The sequence below is a fragment of the Lonchura striata genome, chromosome 7, assembly GCF_046129695.1.
Source record: "Lonchura striata isolate bLonStr1 chromosome 7, bLonStr1.mat, whole genome shotgun sequence".
NCBI lineage: Eukaryota > Metazoa > Chordata > Aves > Passeriformes > Estrildidae > Lonchura > Lonchura striata.
Window position 1 is genome coordinate 15,637,700 of NC_134609.1, and position 25,543 is coordinate 15,663,242.

General features: G+C 45.6%; 1 protein-coding gene across 2 annotated transcripts; it reads right to left on the reverse strand.

The window, feature by feature from the left end:
* Positions 1 to 315: 315 nt before the first annotated feature.
* Positions 316 to 18,008, reverse strand: CXCL12 (C-X-C motif chemokine ligand 12). Of its 2 annotated transcripts, XM_021539306.3 has the most exons (5): positions 17,874 to 18,008; positions 12,942 to 13,059; positions 9,480 to 9,566; positions 5,976 to 6,073; positions 316 to 4,200 (listed from the first exon to the last, which is right to left on the reverse strand). In XM_021539306.3, exons 1-5 carry the CDS (start codon positions 17,932 to 17,934, stop codon positions 4,169 to 4,171), a joined length of 396 nt encoding a protein of 131 aa, XP_021394981.1. In that variant the 5' UTR covers positions 17,935 to 18,008; the 3' UTR covers positions 316 to 4,168. The 2 variants fall into 2 exon arrangements, with proteins under 2 accessions (XP_021394981.1, XP_077640754.1); XM_077784628.1 differs by lacking the exon at positions 5,976 to 6,073.
* Positions 18,009 to 25,543: the final 7,535 nt, after the last annotated feature.

Here is a 25,543-nt window from a genome sequence, read left to right on the forward strand (position 1 = left end):
CATTAAAGTCAAGCTGCTGCAGGAGACAAGTTTGGGGAAAAAAAAGAATTAAAATAAATAAGTTTGGGTTTCTGTTTTGGGAGCAAATAGTTAAGGGCTTCCTTTTGAAGATGTCACATTTCAAATCTGCTAAGCTGCTGCTCCCTGCCTGATCCATGGGCCCTTTACCTCAGGTTCCCTGCAGAGAGTCTGGGCATTGGGGCAATATGGAGGCATCCTTGAAACTGGACACAAAGTATATCTGAATGTTTTTATAAGTCAAGATTGTAGCTGTTCATTTGTAAGGAGAAAAAAAAAATAGAATCAAGCAAAAACTTTATTCAGACATATCTTTTTATTAAGAAATTTTTAAGTGCATACACATTTATGTGAGAAATTACAACAATATAAAAGTGTTTATTTTCAAAATTTTCTATGAAAGGAGTAATTTCAAAAGCATAATATAACTCCTCCATAAAAGCTGCCTTACAGGAACACAAATACAAAACCCTTTTCACATTATTTGGGAAGATACTTCTTTTTACTTAATAAAAATATAAAGTACAGTATTTACCACATTCTGACAACACAGAGTTCTTAAGGAATGAAAGATGGGAGGTTCATGCAGCCCTTTTGTCATCATATATGTTTTCTTATCTGTGGCAACCAAAGTTTCATGTTTTCAGACAAGGATTATCTTGGTGGGATGTTGATTAAGAAAACATAATCAAATTTTAGGTGATGAGTTTACAAAAAACCTTGACTGCTATAAATCACATCACTCAGAACAAGTTGCCAGAGAAAAGAACCTTCTAGAGGCTAATAAAGGGAAATTGGCAACAAAAATTTGTATAGGAACTGCATTTTCAACAAAATTTGAATATTTAACTTTGAAAAAAGCTTTCATTGGAAAACAAACAGTCACCTTTGCTCATACACCTTAATCAAAAACACATCAAAGTCACCCTTCATTTCATTCTTCCTCAGGCAGAATTCAGATAAGATATTCATACATAAAAGTATAAAGCTAGTATAAATAAAAAAATGACACAGCAATAAATACCATCTACTCTTAAAATTGGGATTTGACAGCTGCACATTGAAAATACCCACGTGATGATTTCACATTCATGGAAGATGCTTTTTCAGCATGGTTCAGTGTTATCTTTCCCCCCTGTTCACATGTGGTCACTACCTCACTCCCATCTCCTGACGCTTCCTTTCCCTGGCTCTGTCTTTGGTGAGCAGTTGATGCAGGAGGAAAAGCAGGGGCTGTCCCCAGGTGAGCTGCTGCCAGGGCTGCTTCTCAGCCTGCTCTGGTCGTGGCATGAATGGGGCAAGCGTGGTGCCCTGGGGCAGCCCAGTGATTAATACCTCTGCTGCAAAAAGCAAGACTGCTCTCCAACGTGCATCATGCAAATAATGTCAGGCTAACAGCAAAGCTTCCCACTCAAGCTGAATTTGGTCCAAAGCAAGAGAAAGCTTTTAAAAGGTTCTCACTTAAGTCTCTGGCCAGGTCTGTGTCACCTCTGCATTCATGCTGTGCTCAACCTTACCCAGGGGAGGGAGGGTCACGCTGCTGGCCCCTGAGAGCAGCCCCAGGCTTGAGTGGTGCCAGGTACAGAAGTGAAGCATCACCAGCACAGGGGTGCCAGGGCCCAGGTTCTGTGTGGGCTGGGGCAGACATCCCCCAGAGCACCACACAAACACCTGGCTGCAAAAGGTCCCTTGCCTTCCATGGAGTGCATTTTCCTCCTGCTGCTACTCATGCATTTTCCCCAGGACAAATGCCCTTGGTTTAGCAGTCCAGCCCTGCAGCCCCTAGAGGAGAAGGCTGACAGAGCCCCCCTTTCCTGCAGCACCTCCATTGCCTGGGGATACCATCCAGAGCCGGGAGCCTGGGTTTGGCCGGGTGCTTCAGCACTGCCCGTCCCAGTGCTCCTGTCAAAGCAGTAAGGTGGGGTTGGCAGTTCCCAGGGACCTGGCCCTACTGGTGCTGACCCCAGATGTGCTCCCTGTTCATGAGGACTGCAGCAGAGCACTGGCAAGGCTGTGCAGTCACATCTACCTACCTCACCTTCTCACCAGAATGTCAAAGTTTCCCCTGGAACAAAACGGTCACGGCCCCTATCATCATGAGCAGGGCATGCTGCTGAATCAAAATCAGAAGATTACTTAATTCTCCACTTACTGCAATGGGAATCAGACCTCAGGTTGTCCTTTGGCAGAAGTTATGTGTGAAAGATACGCTCACATGTCCACCTCTGGCAAACCACTGGCAAATGCAGGTGCATGTGTGGGACAGGGAATGGAGCCTAGGATATCAAATACAGTCCAGGGAACATAGAAAAAACTCTGGTTTTCTCATAAAATTTCTTTCCCCTTCCAGGAGAGGATCTGATCCTATCTGATATTAAATCAAAACTCCAATCTCATCAAGTACAGTGGTACCAGACCTTTCAAAACACAGACACAATATACTTAAAGCACCAGGCTGATAACAATAACAAAAGGAATGTCAAAATCACAAACACAAATATTTTAGGCACAGCAGTTTGTTTCTGCTTTAAAGCAAATGAGGTGAGGTGTTCCCAGCTGAAGGCCTCTCTGCAATATCCCTGTTTTGCAGAAAGGAAAAGACAAGATTTTTACCTGAATTTACATGGAAATAATGGAGTCCCTGGATAGCCAAAGCACCTCTTTGGCATTAAAGATGCCTACCACAAAAAGGAGTGTGAAACACTCCTCTCAGTGCTCCTGACACAGGCTGCAGGGAAGAGGGAAGGTTTGTTTTGAATCAACCAGCTTAAAAAAGACAGTCTTACAACATTTTTTTTGTTTACAATACAAACACAGATACATACAAACACAAGCATTGTGCTGCACAAATGTGCTTCCTCCCAGATCTCAGTGCACAGCATGACATGATTAGTGCAGTGCTGCAGATGTCTTTCCATACCATAACAGATATTGTGTATACAGGAAGGAATAAGGAGAAAGAAACTTCTGGCTTAAGGGATCGGTGCAAGGAGTGGTGCCTGTCCCAGGCTGTGCTTTGCAAAGGGAATTCCAGAGGCTATCCTGTTCACCAGCAAACCCATATCTGGGGAACTGTGAGTGTTTGCCTTCATTTCCACCTCTCCTTCCACAAACTGCACAGACCTTCTCTTGCTCCAGGCATCTCTTTTCTCCAAGATGTGGCCAGATATCCTCTTCTGGGTATCTCCAGAGCAATCAGGGATGTGATTGCCCTCAGGCAGGTACAGCATCGTTGGTGAAGGGTGAATAAATCTCAGCCTACTTCAGTGCAAAGCCAGACAGGCAAGCTGAAGTCGCCTCCTGTGGATGGGTGGGAGATCCCTGGTGCATGGCAGCACATCTGGCTCCTCCAGCAACTTGCAACATGGTCGTGTTTAATAACCCATTCCTTTTTTTTTTTTTAATATATCATCAGAAACACAGGAACATAGGAAATGCCAGATGACATCAGAACTGTGTTGTGGCTACTAATACACGCAACTACTACAAACCAAGTATTAGCACCTTGCAACACCAGATGTGTATTGATCCAGCCACTCACAGCTGTCAGCAAGGGTTCTGATCTTCAGAGAAGGGCTTTAGCTTAATCACTCACCCAAAATATCTGTAAAATGCCACTCAAAGTAATGTTGTCCACTGTCATCAGTCTGATGCTTTTAAGCCTTCCTATGTTCTTGGCCTCTATGACTTCTGGAGGCAAGGAATTCCACCACTACTTACACAACATCATTGCACTGTACAGTTCATGTCCTTCTAGGTTTTAAACTCCAGGAGACGTGCATGAACCAAAAGAAAGTTAAATAAAGCAGGACCTCTACACAACAAAGGAAATAAAATATTTTATAATAACAGGGTTAGTTTAATTTGGTATCTGCCCCCAGTGCTAGGTAATAAACCAACCTGTATAAATTCATATTTTTCTCAAATAGTTACATCTTACTATATAAAAATAGCACTATGAAAGCAAGCCAATTTGTGCAAGGGGAAAAAAACCAAGCAAAAAAAACCCCACCAAAAACAACCAAGAAAAAAGCCTTTGGAAATGCGTGAAGCGTTGCTTTTGTGCTGCATGTTAGCAGTGAAATGTATTCATTCCCTAATACTGGTTATCTGCTCTCTGGGTCCTACAGTAAGAAATCCTGTAGACGGCTTACAATGCTTGCCTCTTACATCTTGAACCTCCTGTTGATGAAGAAGAAAGTGAAACACTATTAAGGTTTATTTCAGTTGCAAAACCTTTGCTATCAGGCCTAGTCAAACAGCAAATCTGTGTCTGGACTAACCCAAAGGCAGCCCCTCCAACCAGTAATTGCTGGGCATTTTGGGAGAAGTTCTCCACAAGGAACTACTGGGACCCAGCAGGGCAAACCCAGCAACGGGAGTTATATTGGGCAGGTTGTGCTCATCACAGTTAGTAAGGTGTTCAGAACTAACACAGTAGGAAGGCTGGCTAGAAAGCTTATTCTGGACTTGAAAGCCAGAGCAGAGAATTATCGGTGGGCAAAGAAACTCGGCAAAAAATACAGCAGGGAAAGGAGAGATTAATCATTTGTGAGCAGCCCCAGTAGCAGAGCAAGTGGCACTGGGAATGCCTCCTCTACCTGCTCCTATCCCACAACTCTGATGGAGGGCATGGACTGCAGCTCCAGAGAGTGCCAGGTCTCTGTGAGGATGGAGGAATGTAGAGGGCAGCCCATGCTCTGCTCTTGTTTGGCTCCCACCATGGGGTGGCTGGAGAGTAGAGGCAGCCAGCGTTCTGCCAGCCAGAAGCCACCCTGAACCTCCCTGCCTGGCACCTCAGCTGGTGTGAGCAGCTGGGGGCCACATCAGAGCTTGTGGTGACCAGCTGCCCAGGGAAGGTGAGGTGACAGGCAGGCAGGCACTGCACAGTAATCCTGTGAGGCCTGAAGGGCTGAGGTAGGGAGCTCAGGTGGGGTGCAGACAAATGGAGTCTCCCATGTTCAGTGTGAACATGGTACCCAGGAGAGTGTGGGTTAGGCATCAGAGCAAAGTGCAAGTGTTTCATGTGTATGGTTCACCCAGAACAAGAAGCTAGTTTGTGCTGGTGGCCTCCAGGTTTTACCTGAAGTAACGTCTATTCCTGCTCCAGGCTGGTCTTAGTGACCTAGATGAGGTCACTAAGACTGAATTACAAGTGTCAGAGGGTAAACACCAGGTATTCAAAAACTGAGGTCTCAGCACGTGTTGACAAACACCTCTTCCAATGCCTGCTGGACAGCTAGGACTCTGTGACCACAGCTAGAGACTGTGACTCCCAGAAGAGGCAGTCTCAGAAAACTCATCTATGCACAATGACTAAACCATGAGGAAAATTTTTCCTCTGAAGATAACTTTTCCAATATCCCACAGCAGTAACCCTATTTCTCATGGTGCAGAAAGGCAGAAAAAAACACCCTTGTGAGGAAGAAAAACCTGGGACATCCAGAGCATTGGCATATACAACACCATTCTCTGGAACTTGCCCAGCTTCTCCCAAAGGAAAGGCATCAACCAGTCACCCATGCACCACATCATGTTGTCACCACGCGGTGCTGCATTTCTCATTAAAAAACACCAGTGGCAAATTCACAGCTGTTACAGTTTAACTCTGTCAGTCTGATATTGGAGCTAAAATAAACATGGTTCCCAAACCTTTACCCTGTTTTTGACTTTGTCTCTGCTTCAGGTTTATTTTGGTCTCTTTATGTGTCCATTTTCACATTTGTAAAATGGGAAAATCATCCCACATCTGTTGTAGATAACTTTTCCCCGTTTTGAGAGTTTCATCTATATAATACGCTTTTGCTGGAAGTGGAGAGATGTTATCCTCAACAAATATGGGGGGAAATGGAGGTCTGGATAGGCTAATATATTTGCCCAAGGTCCCATAACATGGTCAGTGGAAGAGCAGGGACTTCAACCTGAGGTGTCCCAGCTCAGAAACTAATGCCTCCTACCATTCTTTCTCCCTGGAGACTTTAGTGGTGTTGCACGGGAAGGGCAGAGTGGGCCCCGTTTCTTCTGTTGCTTTTTTTTATGAGTGCGATGACGTGGTCTAAATTAAAAGAAAAATACAAAAAAAGACTGCCATAAATTATCCATATACAAAGGCCTCATTCACATTTATCTTATGGTCCCTTCACATCTTGCTGGCAGGGTGCAAATGTAACATCCTCTTTCATATAACCTTTGTCTGAGAGAAATGTGAGACAAGTAAAAATGTCCTGGTGGAAGAACATTTGCAAACTCTGAGGCCAGAACAGCCCTTTTACCCAAAATACCAAAGCTTCCTCAAATGCCTTCCAGAACTTCTCAGCCAGGAGCCTCACCATCCAAAAAGTTCCCCCTGAGGTACAGAGGAAGCAGAGGGGGAGCTGGATTTCTGGCTTCCCATCCAGCATTCCAGCTGACATCAGCAAGAACCAGTGGCTACTCTGAGGGGGTTTAAGGCATTTGGTGTCTTAAAACAAGGCTGTAAAAATAATCACCCACATTGTCCTCCTTTGTGTGGGGCCGTCACCCAGCACACGCTTGGTGGAATACTGGGAGGTTGTTCTGGCAACTTGTATTTCATCTGTTACTTACAAATTACATTAGAAATTAGGAAGAGCTGCCACACCAGGGTTTGGAAGGCAGAAGCAGGGCTTGGCTGCCAGCACAGCCAGCCCATACACATAGAGAGTTTCTTTTCCTTTCTCCCAGCTGGCTTAATGGAAAGATTTTTCCCATGCGACTTTGTTATCTTCTCCAAGTCCATCAAATCTCTCCTGCATGAATGCAGTAGCCACTGAGCTTAATGGACTCCGGCATCTTGAAGCGAGGGAAGCTCTGAAGTGGGACTATATTAACATGACAGTGGATGAATGTTGAATGATGTTGGCCACAGCAGCTGCACAATGGTTTTTAAAGCCAGTTAAGGAATTTGGATTCCTGACAGCCTGAATGTTTTACTGATGTCTCATGTGTATATTACATGGAGATGTGATGAATATAAAGCAATAATAAATGCTAAGCAGAATTAGCGAGCAAAATTCCCTAGTAAAAAACATTTCTGGTTTCATATTTAACTGTATTGGACTACTATTTTAAGAACTTTTCCTTGCCCTTAGCTGAAGATTATAACACTGAAGATATTGAAGTTCTGGTAGTGATTAAGATGTCTTCACAGTTTGGATTCTACTTAAGCAATTACAAGAGCCCTTTCTAAAAAACGTATTGATTTTATTCCAGAAAAATAAATTCCCATGTACAATTGGGTTTTCATAACATGAAACAATTAGCCATTTTATTGCTAGTGCATATAGGGTAATGTCACATTTCATACAATTTCAGTACAAGTGAAAAAATATAATATATGGCTGATTGAAACTGATAGCTACATTAACATTTATAGATCTATATAGATTCATTTTACAAGCTGTTAGTAGTTTAGAGGGATATCGGTGTTTTAAACTACCAACATTCATATGGCTCCAATTCAAATATATGAATTGTTTGATGCGCTATAAATATATTCCAAAGTACATTTCATTGAAGAAGTCAAAGCTGTGCACTAAAATATATCAAAAACATGCCTGTGAAAATGCTACAGAGCCCTGACTGTCTGTGGAGCATGAAAATGCCACTGGTGCTAGCATTACTTAGTTGGAAAATGAACACAATGCCATGATTACAGGATTAGGTGATGGAGATATATGCTTTCTGTCATCTTATTTCATAAAGCTGGGACCAAATTCTCTCCTGCTACTGAATGTAAACCAGGATCAATCCACCAAATTGGCAGAATTGCTTTTGTATCAGCATTTGGTAAACAAAACCCAGAATCTGGCTGAAGATCAGGCAGACTCACTGGTTTCAGTAGAGATGGTCTCAGATCTTCACTAGTGGTAATGAGATGTTCCAGCTGAGATGCTCCCCTAAGTCAGACAGGCACATAATCGTATTTGCCCAACCTTGCAGATTCCTAAAACGCCTCCTAAGTCTCAGGTTGGGGATGATAGCAAACAGAAACTTCAGCAGGTTTTCCCAGTTTGTAAAACCAAGTGGCTCAGGTCCCTAGGATATTCAGCACAGGCCACATCCTGCTCTTAGGTTCAGTCATGCCTAAACCCAAAGCCATTCTGGCAACATTAACCTGGGTTACCACTGCAGAGAATTTGTCCAGAGGACAAAAGGGCTGAGTGCTGGCAGCAAAGAAGGCACTGAGCATCAGATGAGATGGGAGGAGCTGTCAGGGCTGGAATCACATTGACTTAGTTAGCTGGCTTCCTTCCTTCTTCCTCCTCACTTTTGACCCCAGTGCAGTCCCCAAAAGGGACACTTGGAGGAATCTCTCTACTTCTGGCGGTATTTTGCCCCTTGCTTATTGTAAAACCACTGGGGGACAAAGAATTTTTTCTTTTTTTAACTCTGACCCTTTTTTGGCAGATGCATTTACAAAGGAAAATGGAGACTGTGCAGGTACCTGTGCCCTGCATCTGCCCTGGGGTCATACCTTCCCCAGTAATACTTTGTTTTTGCAAATGATTGGATTCCAGCCCTGCCTTCACCCTACAAATGTGGGAGGACAAGGTTCAGCAGGGTTACAGCACAGTTACTGTGGGGTGGGAATGTGATGGCAAGGGTGGCAGGGATACTGAGTGCACAGGTAGGCTAGCTGGCCAAAATGCTGCTGCTGGATCAACCTCAGCCCAGGGCTCTGGGCAAGCAAGGGAATGCTTTGTACCATCATTTGGTTTGTACCATCTTTCAGTGCTGGAAGGCTGGAGCCCTCCCCTGTAGTTCAGCACAAAAACGTGCTCGGTGCTGCTCTTCTCAGCATAACATAGAATAGAGATGGGCTGAGTCCACCTCAAAGTAGACATGATCAACCATTTGCAAGGGGAATAAAAATAGATTTAGAAAATCTGAATTTGCCAAGTGTGGCTAGTTTTCCCCTGGTATTGTGGGAAAGAGTTATTCAAGGTAGCTCATCGTGCCTTGGCCAACATTAACAGCATTCCACACTGGGCAGCAGAGAAACAATTTTTAGCACCAAGAACCCCTAGGCCTCAGCTGCCTGTGCAAGCAGACACCCAGTGTAACATGGAGAAGGGGCTCCAAAGACACCGGAATGATATAGATTCTCAAGTAATCGTAGTTTGGCTGGGGAAGAAAGGGCATTAAAGGAAAAATTTTCCTTGGGAGAACAGCTTTTTTTTTTGAAGAGGATGAGTTCGAGACCCCAGAACATACTCATTAGCACAATTTTTGCCCCAAACCCTGGCAAAATTCTTAGTTTAACATCTAGGATATATTAGAAACCGTTGTTTTAATGCAAATTATGTCAACTCCAAACCCTTCTTTGAAACAATATCTGATTCCACAAGTACTTTGTCCACATGGTAAAAGCCAGCCCTTAATGTTCTACCCTTTAATAATTCAGGATGTTAGCTGTTAAGTCCATTTGTCTCTTGCCTTACTTGTTTAAAGCTTTCTCCAGGTATTCCTGGATCCACTTTAACTTGGGATCAATGCACACTTGCTTGCTGTTGCTCTTGAGCCTTGCACTGCCAAAAGAGAAAAGTCAGAGTGAGTCTGGTGTGCAAAGTTCCTCAGCCCGCACCCATCCCCCCCACTGTGCCTTATTTTCCTTGGGTGCCAGTGCTGCTTTTGGTTAACCCATGAAGAGGATGAGTTATTTCTCCCATCCTTGACCTCCCTCACCTATTATAAATATCTCTGCCTTGGAAACCATCTGTTTCCTTTGACAGGCTCATGTGGTCTCTACTGGGAATCATGTGAGAGTGGAACAGACACAAAATTTGAATCTAAGACTTCCAATTCATACCTGGACTGTGAATGAGTTCACTGCCAACAGAAAAAAAATCATTTGGAAATACTGACATGGTAAATTAATGTAATTTTTGCAAGTAATTGATTAAGAACAGCTTTTGAATTCAACCCAAAACTGAAGATGCACATGTTTTGAGGACAGACACCTCATGGATGTTCTGAAAGAAAGGGTGTGGTCATGTTAGCTTTTTGTTTTATCCCGAGACTGAATTAACAGGTTGCAGGAAGGAAGACAACTGAAAGTACCATAGTGCCAGAGGCAAGTTTCGCCTCACGTTTTCACTCAGCATTGGAAACAAAGGCAGAAACCCCCTGAGGGGTTTCTCCTGGATGTCCGAACTGCACTTCCCAGAGCAAATTTATTAGCTGATTTGAATTCTATGTGAATTTGACACTTGGGCTCTCTGTGTTTCTCTCTTCATTCCGAAACAGGACAAATAGCTTTTCATCAACAGGTTTCACTCTCCAGGGATCTCAGGACCTTGAAAGAGCTGTTATCTCCCACATTCCCTGCAGCACCCTGCTTCTGCCCCAGCTGCTCCAAAATTTCTCTCTTAAGAGCCTGCATGCCTTGGGAAAGTGCAGAGAACAGCAATTTTATAGAAGTGCCCATATGAATGAGTTCAGTACTCGTTTAAACATTTTCTGGATGAAAGCCATAATGTTCCTCCCTTCATAAAATGAAATCTGCAGAATATAAAACGATGGTGTAAGAAATAAGAGGTCAAAAAGGCTCCCTAGTCTGAAGTTATGCAACAACACAGTTGTAACATAAACACATCAAGGATCCATCCTGCAACCCCTGCGCCAGTACAGAGATGAATGGGCCTAATTCAGATTTCCCTTACAGCAGTGCCAAGCTGGAGCATTTCCAGTTAAGTGATACCAACAGTGTGTAAGAATGGATTTGCTGATGTTAGCAATGCCTGGGAATTCTTAAGCTGACCTCACAGGGTACAGAAGCAAAAGCACACGTAACCAGTCTCCAGCCACATTCAACACAATTCCTCTCACCTAATACTGAGACACTGATTTCTTCAGTCATTTATTTCTGAGCCTGTCAGCCCCTGTTCCATGTGCAAGGAAGAGACATGGGAAATTGTATGGAATGCTTAACCTGGACTAGTTTAGGCATCTACTTGCTAAAAATGCTCATTTCCCTGTACTGAAAAGTAAGGAATTTAATGTGGCGTTTGTAGAAATACACATTGACAGGAGTTCACTGGATTTGGAGAGATGATTTCCAATAGAGTGAAAGACAAAAGCCTGCTCTTAGGCTTTTTGTTCAAGTATAACTCCCCTTAACTAAAAAGGAAAATATACTTCTGAAAAAACAAACAAACAAAAACATAACAACAACCTAAACCAAAACAAAAAATCCCAAACAATAAACCCACAAAATACCTTCAAGCAGCTCTGTTTCACTTAGTTCTCTATTCTTGAAAATGGCAGCTTTTAATTTATTTATGCCTTCGTTGTTTAATGAAAAATGAATCAAGATGAGAAGTTAATGTGTTACTTTTGATTTATTTCATCTCCTGTTTTCATAAAGACCTAGTTTAAAGTCATATTTCAAGGGTATTTGGAGGGATGTATTAAGTACCTTACTTGTCAAAGTAACAAAAACAGAGTCAACAATAGGCTCATATGTTCTGTGTGTACCCCACACAAACACATTTGGGTCAGGAATGGGCAAGAATGTGAGATGTTTCTGTTTCTGCATTTTGTGCTCTTATTTATCTCTAATTATTATAATCCTATGTTAAGAGATAAATATATACTTTATCCCATCATAAATGTTGTCATTTTCTTGAAACTACTCCAGAAAATTCGAAATCAACTAAAAAGCCTTAGCACTGGGATTCTTATGACATCACTGACAGTCCCAGAGCACAAATCCATGCACTAGTGCATGCTTGCTGCCAAAATTGTAGGTAGAGATTGGAGTTAGTCACAGCTGGTTTTGCCATTTTTCATAAAGGAAATTATTTCTCAACTGAGGCTTACATTTTTCTCACTGCCCTCTGCCAAATCCTAAGGCAGAAGCACATGATAAAACGTGTATGATATACACAGAGTGGTTTAAGACAGAAAAAACCCTATACTAATAAAAATTGGTTCATGAATGGATACACGCTTACATGCATTCCTGATCAATCTCGTGAAACCACATCAGTTTTCTGAGTGCAAAAGTTTTGGATGACAAAAATTGATTTTTACAGCATTTGAGTTGTAAGAGGAAGGGCTCAACATATGGGTCAAAGACAGAACCAATAATGGGATCACTGCACAGAAACCAAACCCAGTCCCTGACACCCTCTTATAGAGGTTAACAGAAGTTGAGAGTAATAAGGTTCCCTTTCAATGAAAATATGAATGCTGGGTTGTCTAATTTTTTTTTTTAGAAGGATTTCAATTTTGAGAAGGGGTCAGCCATGAAGAAGTGAACAAAAAAGACCTTCCTAAACCATACACACACAAATCTACAAAGACAAACAAACAAGCAAAATCTCAGTGTTTCCTGAAAATTAGGGTTGCTTTTCCAGCAAAAATAAAGAGGCTATTTTCCATTGGGAGACCATTTTTCTATTCTGCTTCAGTTTACTGAGTCAGTAAATGCCTGGCAAGCATCCCTAGATGAAGCCATCACATTTCTAAGCTCTGTACCTCCTGCAGAGGACACATTAAACACAGCAATTCCTTTTGCTTGTTTAGCTCCACTCCATGGACAAGTGACCCATTAGAAGACTCAGACGTTTTTGAAGTTTTTACCCCAAGGTGTAAAGCTTCACATCCAAGGCAATGGACAGCCTGTCTGACATTCCTGCTCACATACCCACGGGGGATCAGGACACGGGATCACACAGTGATAGGAACATCACAGAGAACACAGCTGGGAAACAGCAGCTGGGCTCCTTTACGTGGGGTGAAGCAGGGTCCAGATGTCTCTGACACAGGGGTGAAGAGATGAATTGGGAGTCATGGCACGAGGCAGACTGAAATTCAACTACCAGAGCAGGCACCAGCTCTGCGACCCTTCTTTTTGACACCCCAGATTTGCACCCAGTGGAAAAGAGCGAGAGACTTACACGATCTGAAGTGAGCAGTTGGGTGTGGAGAGGATTTTGAGGTGTTTAATATTGGCTCTTGCCACGTTGCTCTCGTAGAATCGACAGGGACATCGGTAAGTCAGGCTGACGGGTTTCTCTGCGGGACAAAGGGAGGGAAAGGACACGTTACCTCTTGCAGCACAGATACACCGGTCAGGGCTCGCAGCAGCAGGGCTCACAGGAAAAACGCCTCCAAATATGCAGGTGGGGAAAAAAAAGCAGCCGAAAAGCTGTAGCTTTGGGAGAGCATTTGCCCACAGCTCAGAGCACAATTCATTCAGCTCAGTGACCAGTCTTTCAACAAGGGTGCGCGGGATTTTGGAAGACAAAGAAGAGGGAGAGAAAATGGAGATAAGTAAAATTGAAGAGATTAGAATAAGGAGCCGCGCCATTGTACAGGGATGCTCCCCGTAATTAGACAAGATAAAGGCCAAAAGAGGAGGCACTTGTCCTCGGTGTTGTTCTACTCAAACGATTTTGACCCGAGGCCAAATTAGAAGGTAGCCAGAAGAAAGAGATGAATTCCAGGGAGTTCAGATCAAAACGGCTCGGCTCAGGTGCAGGCTTTTCACAGGGGACTTAGTGGCTACGGCAAAGCTCTGGTTTTGCAGGCGTTCCCAGGGCCCAGCTGACCTTTCCCCACCGCAGCCAGCCCCGAGTCCCAGCAGAGGTACCCGCACAAGGTGCGGCTCCGAGATGCCAGATCCCAGCGGTTTCACATAAAACGCTCGGAGTCTTTTGAATTTCTAGCCTGCGGCTAAATAGGGCAATCGAGGAGACAGTTATCAGCCAGGGCGTCCTCAATACACTATTCGGGGGCCACCAGACTGGATGAGAGATCTGTCACTAGCATCACTAGGGACAGAATTAAGTTTAACCTCTTAGGCTAAAAATCTGCCATGTATATGCATGCAGGACTGAGAAAAGCAGCCTGGCTACCTGGTTTCTCTATATGGGACAACTTAATTACTAGCAATCAACCTAAGTAAGGTCTTCATCCAGACTGTAAGTTTGAGAGCTCCATGCACAATAAAACACAAGCACAGAAGCCTTGTCTGAAAGTCTAAGAGATGCCTAAGATTTTAAAGAATTTCTCAATGGAGCGGCTTCCAGCCTCTGGGAGGTATTAAATTCATACACCTAACCCTTAAAATCTGGCTCAAGCTGTAGATGGTCAGATCTATATCTGGCAGGGCTTGAGATCCCATATGGCAATCTGCCATCCTGTTTGTTTAGCCACACAGGAATACTTACAGCATCGAAACCCAGTTCCCTTTCAAGGCAAATGGGGAGATAAAGAGCCGGGAAGGGCTTGGAATTCCTAAACAGCTGTCTAGGAAGGTGAGAAAAGAGACAGGTTTTCAAGTGCAGCTGATCTACATATATTGCACATTTATCGATGCCTGTCTCTAGCACACATAACCACAGACAGCAGGGTGAAACTGGCCCGTCCTGAGGAGGGAGCCTCCTTATTTTTTCTGGTGTCTCTACCAAAAGATGAGGCAGAATTAGATCCCACAAGAGAGGAATTAGTAGGAATAGAGCTTCTCCTGATGCACACCTGAATTTGGACTATAAATTGAAACAAATGTATGACTTTTCTATCAGTTTTCTGCCATTCCAAACAGTGGTTCCATCTATAAGTTAATAATCTGCAAGGGGAGGAGGAAGGAGGGCTACAGAGTGAGCCTCAAGAACATGGATTGGACTGGCTAGTGCTAATGTGCAAAGGAGTGAGGAAGGCACTAGGATTTCCCACTGCAAATCTGTGCCTGATAGCTACACATCTGTGAATTTGTATTGGAAAGGGGGGCTGATACTGAATACAGTCACACAGCTCTCAGTACAGCTGCAGTGATAGTGTCTCTGCAAGCTTGTCCCAGCCAAGTTTAAGCCAGCTTTAACTTAAACAACGTGCAAGAGATGAACTGTTCAGATGCATGATTTGATAAAGCAATCCTGTCCTCTCCCAGACTCGAAGTGGGATTTTCAATCCCATACCATTTGAAATCAGGAGCAGAGAAAGTTTAACCATGACTAAACACATCTGTAAGTCCCAAGGTTGTTTCCTGCCCAAGAAAAGGCATCTAGCACAGCAAGGAACATGAAGTGGAATGATGAACACCCTCCCAGCACAAGAATACCTTCGGTATTTTTTGTGTGCCTTTCTTGATGGTCAGGAGCAGGCACTGAGCACCAGGGATTGGCACCCACTGTCAGTTCTCTGTATCCCCAACAGGGAACCAGTGACTCCTGCTGCTGCTCCTTGTCTGGCCGTGCTATCAACAAGGCTCAAAATTTGTGCATGTGGCATCTTCAACACATGAACACCTATCTTCCAAAAGTAGGAGAGGGAAGGGGCCGTTTGGAGGCTGTAATTTAGGAAGAGGACATTTCTGGTCTTAATCTGAGGCTGACAAACATTCCTTATCTCTTCAAAATTTGAAAGATATTGTTGCATGTACATTAGAGCTGATTAATTAATCTACCAATTTGTACTCTGAGTTCTCTGACATCTACCAAACACAGCACAAGCTGAGGCCATTCTCTCAGTACAGCAAATTAGTATAATCTGTTAATTGCCTTATTACATGAAAACATACAACTGATGGCACACAAAGCTTTTGAGACCTTTATCTGTCTGGCACATTTGGTTCAAATGGATGAATAGAGTCAAAAGTTACAGAATAGCCAGATGCTAGTTTGACATCTCAATGTTATTCCTTCAACCTAATTTTACTTAGACAAAACGAGAACATCTCTTTTGGCCGCAACTGGAAGTTTGTGGTTTGGAATTTTTAAAAAAATAAACAGTTTTATCGTTTTCCAACTCAAACTGAGTTTTTTTGGCTCTGAGCACCTACTTTTGCTGACAAATTCTCTCTAGAGACAAAGCACACACAAAGTGGCCACTTGTCAGTGCTGGACAATGCCTATTTCATCCCACAGGGATCTGCTGCTCTTTACCCACACTGAGACTGGACAGCAAGGGAAGAAGTCAGTGCCAGTTCTGCTGCAAAGTTATCAGTAACATGCTGCGTGGACTAGGAAGCTCTGGATGCTTGAATAGAGAGGGAAGCTATATCCAGTAAAGCAGGCTGGATACAAACAGACAAAACATTCGAGGAAATCATTTTACTTATGTTCAGCCTAGGGTACATTTGTCATTATCAGGAGATGTTTGATACTTTTTAAAGTGTAGAACAGCTCCATTTCCCTGGAAAGCAAGGCTGGGATAGACAGACAGAGCTTTACCAGGTAACGAGGAAGAATTCAGAGCTCACCTGCTCCCCAGCACAAGGCAGCCCTGCGAGCCCTCATCTGGATCAGGGCTGAGAGTACTTAATGACATGCAAAGTAGGCAAAACCCTCCACTCTTAACACCGAAAGACGGTGGGGTCACTTTCCTTACATTAGTTTCTCTCCAGTCCTTGTGGGCCATTTCCTTCCTCAGGTACCCAGGTCCCCACACGCTTATCCCGCTGCCAGCAAAGGAAAGCAGCCGCGCTGGGGGCGACCCGAGCTGCAGCTGGGCAGCTCTGCCGCCCCCCAGCCCTGACCAAGGGCTGCCAGCGGGAGACAAGGGGGAGGAGAGCCCCGGTCCCTCCCTGCCTCCCTCCAGACCTGCACTCGCCCCCAGAGACGAGGGAAGCCCGCTCAGGTACCCGGGCACCGGCGGCCACCGCTCGGCAGCTGGTGACATTGGCAGCCGGGGCTGGAGCTGGCGCTGCCACCCGTGGTCCCCCGGCTCTGCCTTCGCTACCTGCCGCTCTCGCTTCCCAGCCCGCAGCCCCGGGCCGGTGGATACGGCGGGGGCTGGAGCTCACCTGCCCGGGATTTTGGAGCCTCTCCGGGGCAGTGCCTGTTCCAGCGGGACAGGGCTCTTGTGCGGAAAGGCATCGGGAAATTTTCGGGGAAAATTAACTCTCTCAGGCTAAACAAGGAGGACACCGAAGGGCATCCTCTGCCTCCCTGGGTGGGGAACACCCAAGTTTCATTGACCAGAGTGGGAGAACAGAATGGGAGCGGAGGTTTGAAAACCCAGACAGAGCACATTCGACAGGGGACAAGAGATGGCAAATCTCCGCCAGCCGCAGGAGGAGAGTCCCGAGAGGTTGCGGGCAGGACCCTCACCCCGCTCGGAGCCCCGGGGCACAGGGTCCCCGCGACATGCGTGGTCCGAAGGCAGAGGCTTCCACAGAGCACAGCTGGCAAAGTGCCCCGGGCAGCTGTGCTGCCAGCGGGCTCCGGGCGCCCCGGGCGGGACGGCGGGGACCGGCGTGGGGCGGGCGGGCGGTGGGACGGCGCTGCGGAGCGGGTGTGAGTGCGCCCAGCGCCGCCAGCCCGCCGTGCCCCCCACCGCCCGGCACGGCAGCTCCCCGCGCCCCCAGACCGCCCGTGCCCCGGGGGTGCGGTGAACTGCCGAGAGACCGCTCTGGCTCAGCTCTGCCCCGACTGAGGAAAGATAGGTCGCGATAGGGGACAGAAGAGGAACCGAACAACCGCCTGTTTCTAATTTCTTGTAACTTTTAGGGTAGGGTTTTTTTGTTGTTAGAGGGAAAGTCGATATGTATATTTAGCAGCCAAACCACCTCCCTGCAGACCGAGCGCTGTTGTAAGTCTTCCCCCAGACGACTTCAATCTGGGGCGAGTTTGGCAGAGAGGACCACTTTGGCCAGATTTTTGAAAAAAGCCAGGGAGGGATGGAGGAGAGCGAGGAATGGGAGCCTGTCTGCTTCCAGCTTTGCACAGCCATCGCTCTTCTGGCTCACCAGACGCATCTGAGCCGCGGCCGGGGCCGAGCCGGGAGAGCGGTGCAGCTGCGAGGAGAGGGGGAAGAGCGGGGATTTCAGCGGGACCATCGCTCCCGGCAGGAGCGGTGCGAGCGGCGCGGCCCCGCAGCTCACTTACCCTCCGAGAGGGAGATGACGGCCAGGGCGAAGGCGAGCAGCGCCAGGGCGCGGAGGTCCATGCTGGGCAGGCTGGAGGACGCGGGCAGAGCTGCTCTGCTCGTCCCGGCGGCCGCGGCGCTCTGCTGGCGGCCCCTCCGCCCCTCCCGCTATAGAGGGGCCGGGGGCGGGGGGAGGAGAGCCAGGGGGAGTAGCTAGACTGTGATTTATTGCCCGTGGCATGTTATTACATCCTTCCTCCGCTAAAAATGGTTGGAAAGAAACCAAAAGAGCGAGGGCTTCTCGCTTCGCTCCGTCAGCCTCCCCCCAGGCACAGCGTCTGTCCCCCCGGCTCCGCGCCCCGAGCCCCCCGCGGGACCGGCGGCTCGGGGCTGCGGCGGTGACCGACCGGTATCACCGCCGCCCCATCCCGCCCCAGCCAGGGGATGTTTCCTCACCAAACTGTATTCTTTCCTCAGCAAACTGTGCCAGCCCGGCACGGCGGCTCCTGAACCAGAGCTGCTGGAACCGGGATAGCGGTATGGGACGCATCCCTTAAGTGTTCACACCGGGGAGACAAGAAAACTTCCCCTTCACTCTCGTGGGCGCGAATCTAGATTTAAACTGGCGCCCTGGCATCGCGTACAGCGCCTCGTACGAAGAATCTTAGCAGAAGTTTATGTGGGCATTTGAGGAGAGAAAAGGCAGAGAGGGAGAGAGAGGAGAGAGAGGCTTTCAGTTTTTGCCTCGTCGTGTTTGGCCCTAAACACCACCTCTTCCCTGTGTTAAATCAACCCAGTAGTACATTTGCTGCCAACATTCCACTTCCTTTGTATTGCAGATGCCACTGGACTCCCTGGCACCTCGGCTGAAAGCCCTGGTAGCCCTGCAGAGCTCAGAGGCCAGGGGTGTCACTTGCCCTCAGCTATTACAGTATTGTCAAGTGTAAATGACTTAAGCATGGCTTCGCTGTCTGCAGCCCAAGACCGCAGGACCCCGTTTGTTGCCATTAAAAACTGAAAATAAACATCGAAGCTTTGATTGAATTTGGACTCCTCTGTCTGCATTTATTATTGGCTGGGCCAGTGCAGGGTCCAGTGGGTGCAGCTAATCTTTGTGTGGAGATGCTTAAAGGACAGGGCCATGATGCCACTAAAAGCACCTGCATGGTTGTTTTGTACGTCAGGTAACTGCTAATTCTCTCAGCCACAGACCACAAGGTTGGACACAGAGGTCCAAACCTCGCTTTTTGCTAGCCTGTGGCAGTTTCACTGAGAAAAGATTGTTTCTAAAGGCCAGGAGAAATGCTTGCAGTGATGCTTCGTGATGAACAGGATCCCTACCTGACGAAGACACACATCCAACTCCATAAATCTAGTTATTTGTATTTCTTAGCGCCTTCTTACCAAAGAGCACTGAATTTGTTTAAGCTGATTTTGCTCCCAGATCCCTCCTTTCTTTTAGGTGAGGAAGCGCAGTAGTGCACCGAGTGCACTGAAAGGACCGATAATTTTAACCAGTGCTGTGAGCCTGGCTACTGCTGCCGTGACAGTTGTGACACTGTGCAGGGACAAGAGAAGCTCATCGTAATTGCAAACGCCTCTAGGAGTGCCCCCCAAGTGCTCCCACTGGCACACGACGACATCCACACTGCACTTAGCAGAGACGCTGCTATATCCACACCACACTTAGAGTCACAATTACTTGGAGTAGTAACACTTAAAGCAACAGCGTGTCTTTGCTGCTGCTAATGCTGCAGAGAGAAACATCTCAAGGATCTAATCAGAGTGGATAAATAGGGAATGAAATCAGAGCCAAATCTTTGTAGTAGTCTCCCCCTCGGCATCCCGAGACATGCAGGTGTGTTGCAAATGATGGTGAAAACTAGCTGGGTTCTAGGAAGTGTCTGGACAGACCTTCGGAGCTGACTCGAAGACTCGCAGCACGCAGATCAAAGGGCTCCCTGTACAACTCGGGATAGCTGAGTGAACCAGCAACAAGGCAGGAGGATACCTCGGTCCCCCTGCGCCTCGTCTGTCCTCCCCCTCCGCCACAGGCGCCTCTGCATGGGAGATCAAGCCTCCCGAGGAGAGGGGGCAGAAGGGCCGGGACACCGCACCCGGCACCATCCCTCCGCAGCCTCCCCGACTCCCCCAGCCAGCCCGGGAGGGGGATCCCGGCGGGGCAGGGAAAGGGTCCAGCTACTTGGTAAAGCCCCCGGGAGCTCGGCGGCGAGGCGACCCGCCGGGGCTCCGCGCCGTGTGTCCCTGGTGTGCCCAGCCCGGTGCGCTCCCCATCGCCAGAGAGCGAGCACCGCGCCGGGCCGCGGGGTCATTTCGGCAGGGCCATTTCCCCGGGCAGCACGGGCCGTGCCCCGGCGGTACCCCCGGCGGTACCCCGGGCGGTATTCCCGGCGGTATTCCCGGCGGTACCCCCGGCGGTACCCCCGGCGGTACCCCCGGCGCTATCCCTGGCGCCATCCCCGGCGCTATCCCGGCGCTGTCCCCGGCGGTATCCCCAGCGGTATTCCCAGCGGTACCCCCGGCGCGATCCCGGCGGTACCCCCGGCGCTATCCCGGCGCTATCCCGCCGCTATCCCGGCGCTATTCCGGCGCTATCCCGCCGCTATCCCGCCGCTATCCCGGCGCTATCCCCGGCGGAGGGGAGGTTCTTGGTCGGAGCGAGGGACAGCGAGGGCCGGAGCCCGCGCCGCCCCACAGCCCCGCAGCGGGGCTGCTCCGCGGCTTCACGCCGTCACCCTGCTCCCGGGCGAAGAACGGGTCTCCAGGCAACAATCGAGCTCTTCTAAATGAACTCCGAGCGATTTTCATGAGCGACGATTTTTGGTTTTTCCTCCCATCAAGCATAAACTGCTGCCTACGATACAACAGCTGTGAGCTTAAGATTTAAACAGCATAAAGTAACAAAACAAAACATCAAAACCCCTTCTCAATGTGAGTCTCGTGGTTTACCTCCCCGCCCCAAACTAGAGCTAGGGACTCAGGGAGATCTGAACGAATTGAACATTTAAAAGGAAAGTCAAATGACTTGCCAAGTGTTAAACTCTTTGAAAAGTTTGTTTCAACTTAATGCTAACTCCCACTGAATTGACCAGTGTTTATCGGAATGCTCAAAAAATCCAGCCGACATCCCTTGATGATCTGGGCGACTGAATATCTCCCTCTCCCCCTTCTCCCCTCAAACAGCTGCAGCCAGAACTCCTTAATAGCCAGTAAATTCAATCTTTTATCTGAATGCTAACAAAGAAAGGATGAATTCAGAAATCTTAAATAGACCTTCTGTTGACTTCAACACAGCTTGAGACAGCCTTTTTAAATAATAAAATATTCCAAATTTTTAGTGTGTATCAAATTACATTTCCTCTTAAATGAGGAGATGGCAACATTTCTGTTACTTAGAATTTTAGACAGGTAAAACACAGCAATTAAATAATTATTATCTGAAGCTGTTTAAAACTCCCATAGATTATGTCTAAAACAAGCCATTTCTGGCCAGCAAAACTAAGAAACTTTTGTGTGAGTCAAGAATTAAATTGAATGTCCTCAGGTTGAAAAATAGTAACCTTGTTTTCACCTTGTTCTCACCAATGCTATTTCACTGAGATCTTCCATAAAGTTTCCTGGACTTATTATCTGTTACTAAATGCACCACTTTTTTTGATGGACAAAGTGTTCACAGAGAATCTTTATTTAAGTGAAATGAAGGTAAACAGTGCATCTCAACAATTTCACATAAAATATATTACAATACATAACCTTGGGTTCTAGAGTTAAGGAAAATTACATTTAGAAATCTGTATTTATTAGGCTGTTGGATTGCACAATAAAGATACAAAATCAACCTTATCTCTCTTTTTGAGTATCTACTAGCCCCACACAATAATGACTACAGCAGTTTAGTATCATGTCTAGTTGCAGATTTTTTTTTCCCAAGATTGTTTTTTAAAGCATGTTTATACAACTTATTTTCTTATTGTATGATACTGTAACAGGAAGGAAATGAAAGATGCTAAAATGTTAAAATTGATATTAGCTACTGAATTCTATCCTTAGTGTGCAGAGATAAGAGTACTTGGAGATTTTAAGTGCTTCAATGTTTCTATGTATCTATATTATTTCATAACTCTGAAATTCTTTATCATATTAAAAAAATCAAAAACAACAAAAAAACAACCCAACCAAACCAATGCATCCAAATAAAATTCTTCCTTTAGTTACTATATGACCTTAACTTGCTTCCATCTTACTGTCATTTTTGTTTTGCTTAAGAATTCTTTTTTTTAAATAGCAGTCTTACTCTTGCAATATTCTTACAGAATGTTTTTCCCCCAAGACTATTATTCAGGTGAAAGCCTGAAGACTTTGTCATCTTGCTGCATATTCAAGCAACAGCTAGAAAAGGACAATTGTAGTGTGGCTTGAAGATCTTTCTTGACTCCTGTCTTTGACCTTCTCATTTCAAGTGCTACAACTATTTTCCCTTCTTATTGCCATGGCGGGATTCCAAAATCATCCTTTAAAAAGGTCCTGTGGCAAACAAGACTTATAGCAATTAAGTATTTTCAGCAGACCAGTATAAACCAAGAAAAGTAATTTGTTGGATTTGTCTGTAGAAAGAAAAAACAATTTCCCCAAACATAGAATTGCAAGAGATCTGTTCTCATAGTAGTAAAATAGCCTCCAACATTCATGTACACAGACATATCCATAATGTATGTTGGCCCTGAAAGATTCCTTGGAGGGCAGAGGGAGAGATCAAATAGAGGTCAAGTGAGTAACTGTTTATAGATGGTTAACTAGAATGACAGAGAACTGTAGTAGCTGCTTTTGTAGCAGTATTTAAAAGTTTAGGCTTGCTTCCCTGGGAGTTTTGCATGATTTCAGTGGATATGAAATCGGCCCTTAAGGGCAGACTCCATCTCTTCTTTTATCCCAGCAGAGTACATCCCAACTTGGTCTAACCTTTCATGAAGAAACTCCACAACGTGATGAATTTTGCTTGGGTTTAAGTTTTGTTATGAACATAGCTCTTGGCCTCACTGCAAGGAGTTTCCTGAAAGCTTGGAGTAAGACAGAGCCAAGTTTGCTGTGTTCTGCCTCTCCCTCTGAGCACCAAGCTGACACCAGGGAGGGGGTTTTATTCCAAGAGTGTTTCAAACTGTGTGGCTTTGCTTGGGTTTCGCTTGGACTGTTCAGGTTCACTGAGCTTGCAGGCCACTGCAAGGAACCTGGACCTCAGCAGTAAAGGTCCCCTGTTCCCAGCAAGGGGAGGTACCTGGGAGGTCTGGACAGGGCCAAGCTCAGCTCTGCCTTTATACTCTCTCCATGGGAAAGTGATGCACAGACAGCCAGAGCATTAGAAGTGAAACGGTTTAAGAGTCTGCAGGGAAATACTTAGCCCAGTGTTCAGGTCAGAATGGTCAGGGCTCCTTACAACACCCATCTCATTTCTTGCAGGCTTTCATTTCACTAATCAAATATAAGTCACATGCCTCTTGGGATTTTTTTTTTTCTTCTATTACTATTTGCTTTTAATCTAAGATAGGCATGAACAAACCACCATAAAACCTATAGACTTTGGGGATTTTCAGGTTCTGAAACAAACTTCCCAGCTGCATTCTTCCTCCACAAAGACCAGGGTTTTGTCTTTATTAACAACTTGCGAGGTGAATATAAGAACAAATCTGCGGAGTGAAGCAGTAATTCCATTTCATTTTAAGGGGTTTTTATAGTCTAGCTGTAGTCTTGTCCTAAGAACTGAACTGCTATTTAGCAAGAGGATTATGTGCCCTTCTGGAGTTAACTTTATGACTTTTTTTCATCCTAAAACAATCTCCTTCACACATTCAGAGACAGCTCTGCGGTGCAAAGCAAATAGGGATGTGGCTTCATGAAGTCCACGCCGACAGCAGACCCCGGATCCCTGTAAGCCCGAGCGGGCGGTTGCGCGTCCTGCGGAGCCCCCTGGTGCCGGAGAGCGCCGCTCCTCACAGCCTGCTTCCTTCTCCTTTTCCTTAGATTTTCCTGCTTTTTCTTTTTTACCCCTTCTTTTTCTTTCTCGTTTTCTTTTTTTTTTTTTTCCCTTTCTCCCCTTTCTCTTAACCTTTTTCTTTCCACAAATATTCAGGAAAAAATCAGAAAATCGGAATTTTTATGATTGCCTTTTTATAATAAAAAAAAAAAAATAAAAAAAAAAGAGCATCCATTCTTCTAGTGTTGCTTTGCAAAAGTTCTAGAGCCAATTAAAACCCTGAATATAGTAATTTTGGGCAAGAGGAACCACAGAGTTACATCACATAAAAGACAAGAATAACCATAGAGACACATCACATAAAAGCCCAGAGTAATAGGTAGTATAAAAAATGAGAAAGGAAAAAAAAGGATGTGAGAGGGAAAGGCTGGTGTGCTATGTGCCCAGAGCCAGGAATTAGGGCCTGGGCAGCATATTCAGGAAATACCTGCTTGCTGATGAGGCAGATAAATTAAATCTAGTTTAGAGATTTGTTTCTGGACTATGGGCAGCTTTATTATTCTCACATTGAAGCAAGATCCAGCAAATGGATTGTTTGTGGTGATGGAAACGTTTCATTTACTGGAACTGCTCTGACATTCATTGTGTAAAGTTGCCAGATGGCAAAAAATGTTTAGTTTGCAATAAACAATCATTAGCATCACTTAAGATACATGTCACTCACACGACAAGAACATGTGTCTTACAGGTCCAGGCCTAACTGGAGTGTGGAGATTGGGACACACCAAATGCAATAATTAGCTCACTTGTTGGAGTGGTGTTTTACTCAGAACTTTCCTTGAACTTACAACCAATAGCTGACTGTATAACTGAGGTTTTCAAAGACACCTCCTAAACCTTTGCTCACTTAGAGGGAAACACTCAGCCAGAAATGGGCCCTGAAGGACATACCCATGACCTGCCCTCCCCCAGCATGTTAGCAGAAATATCAGCTAGTCATTTCTCCTCCTTTGAGCAGCTCTGGTCTTGTGGCTGTAGCTACTCTTCCTCTTTCTCCTTCAGTATTTTGGGTTTAAATACATGTTTCAGAAGATTATCACCATTCTTACCAAAACACAGAGGGAGTAAGACCAGTTGGTACTCTGACAGTATCATTCAACATAATGGATCCCCTGCTGCTTATAAAACTTCAGCCTTCCACAAAGAGCATCAGAGTCGTTCAGTTACAAGACATGGAGAAGAACAGTAAAGCCATCTAACCCTTTTTTCTCACAGTGCAGGGTTGTTTCTGATTGAGGATTTATGGCCATTGTGTTCAATTGGTGCTTAAAAGTTTTTAGAGATTCAGCTTCTATTTCTTCCCTCAGGAGGTTTTTCCATAGTCCAATATGACTTACCATCAGAAGTCTTTCCTTCCTAATGTCTCTACTTTTAAATCCTCCCTTCTGGAGCGTAAAAACTCTATTTATGCTAATTTACTACTTTACAATATTCCTCTCTGGAGATGGTTTCTGTTTCCTCTTTGACCCACACAACCAAATGATAAATGTCCGTGTTATTTCATTGTCCTATATCATTAGTCCTAAAAATGTTGCTCTCACTGTATCTCAGTTCACAAAAAGGCACTGGGATTTGCTGCTGTGTAGGTGGTTTTATATTCTTAAGCTTTTGGGGCTTTGTTAGCTCACCAAAAGCAGTTTG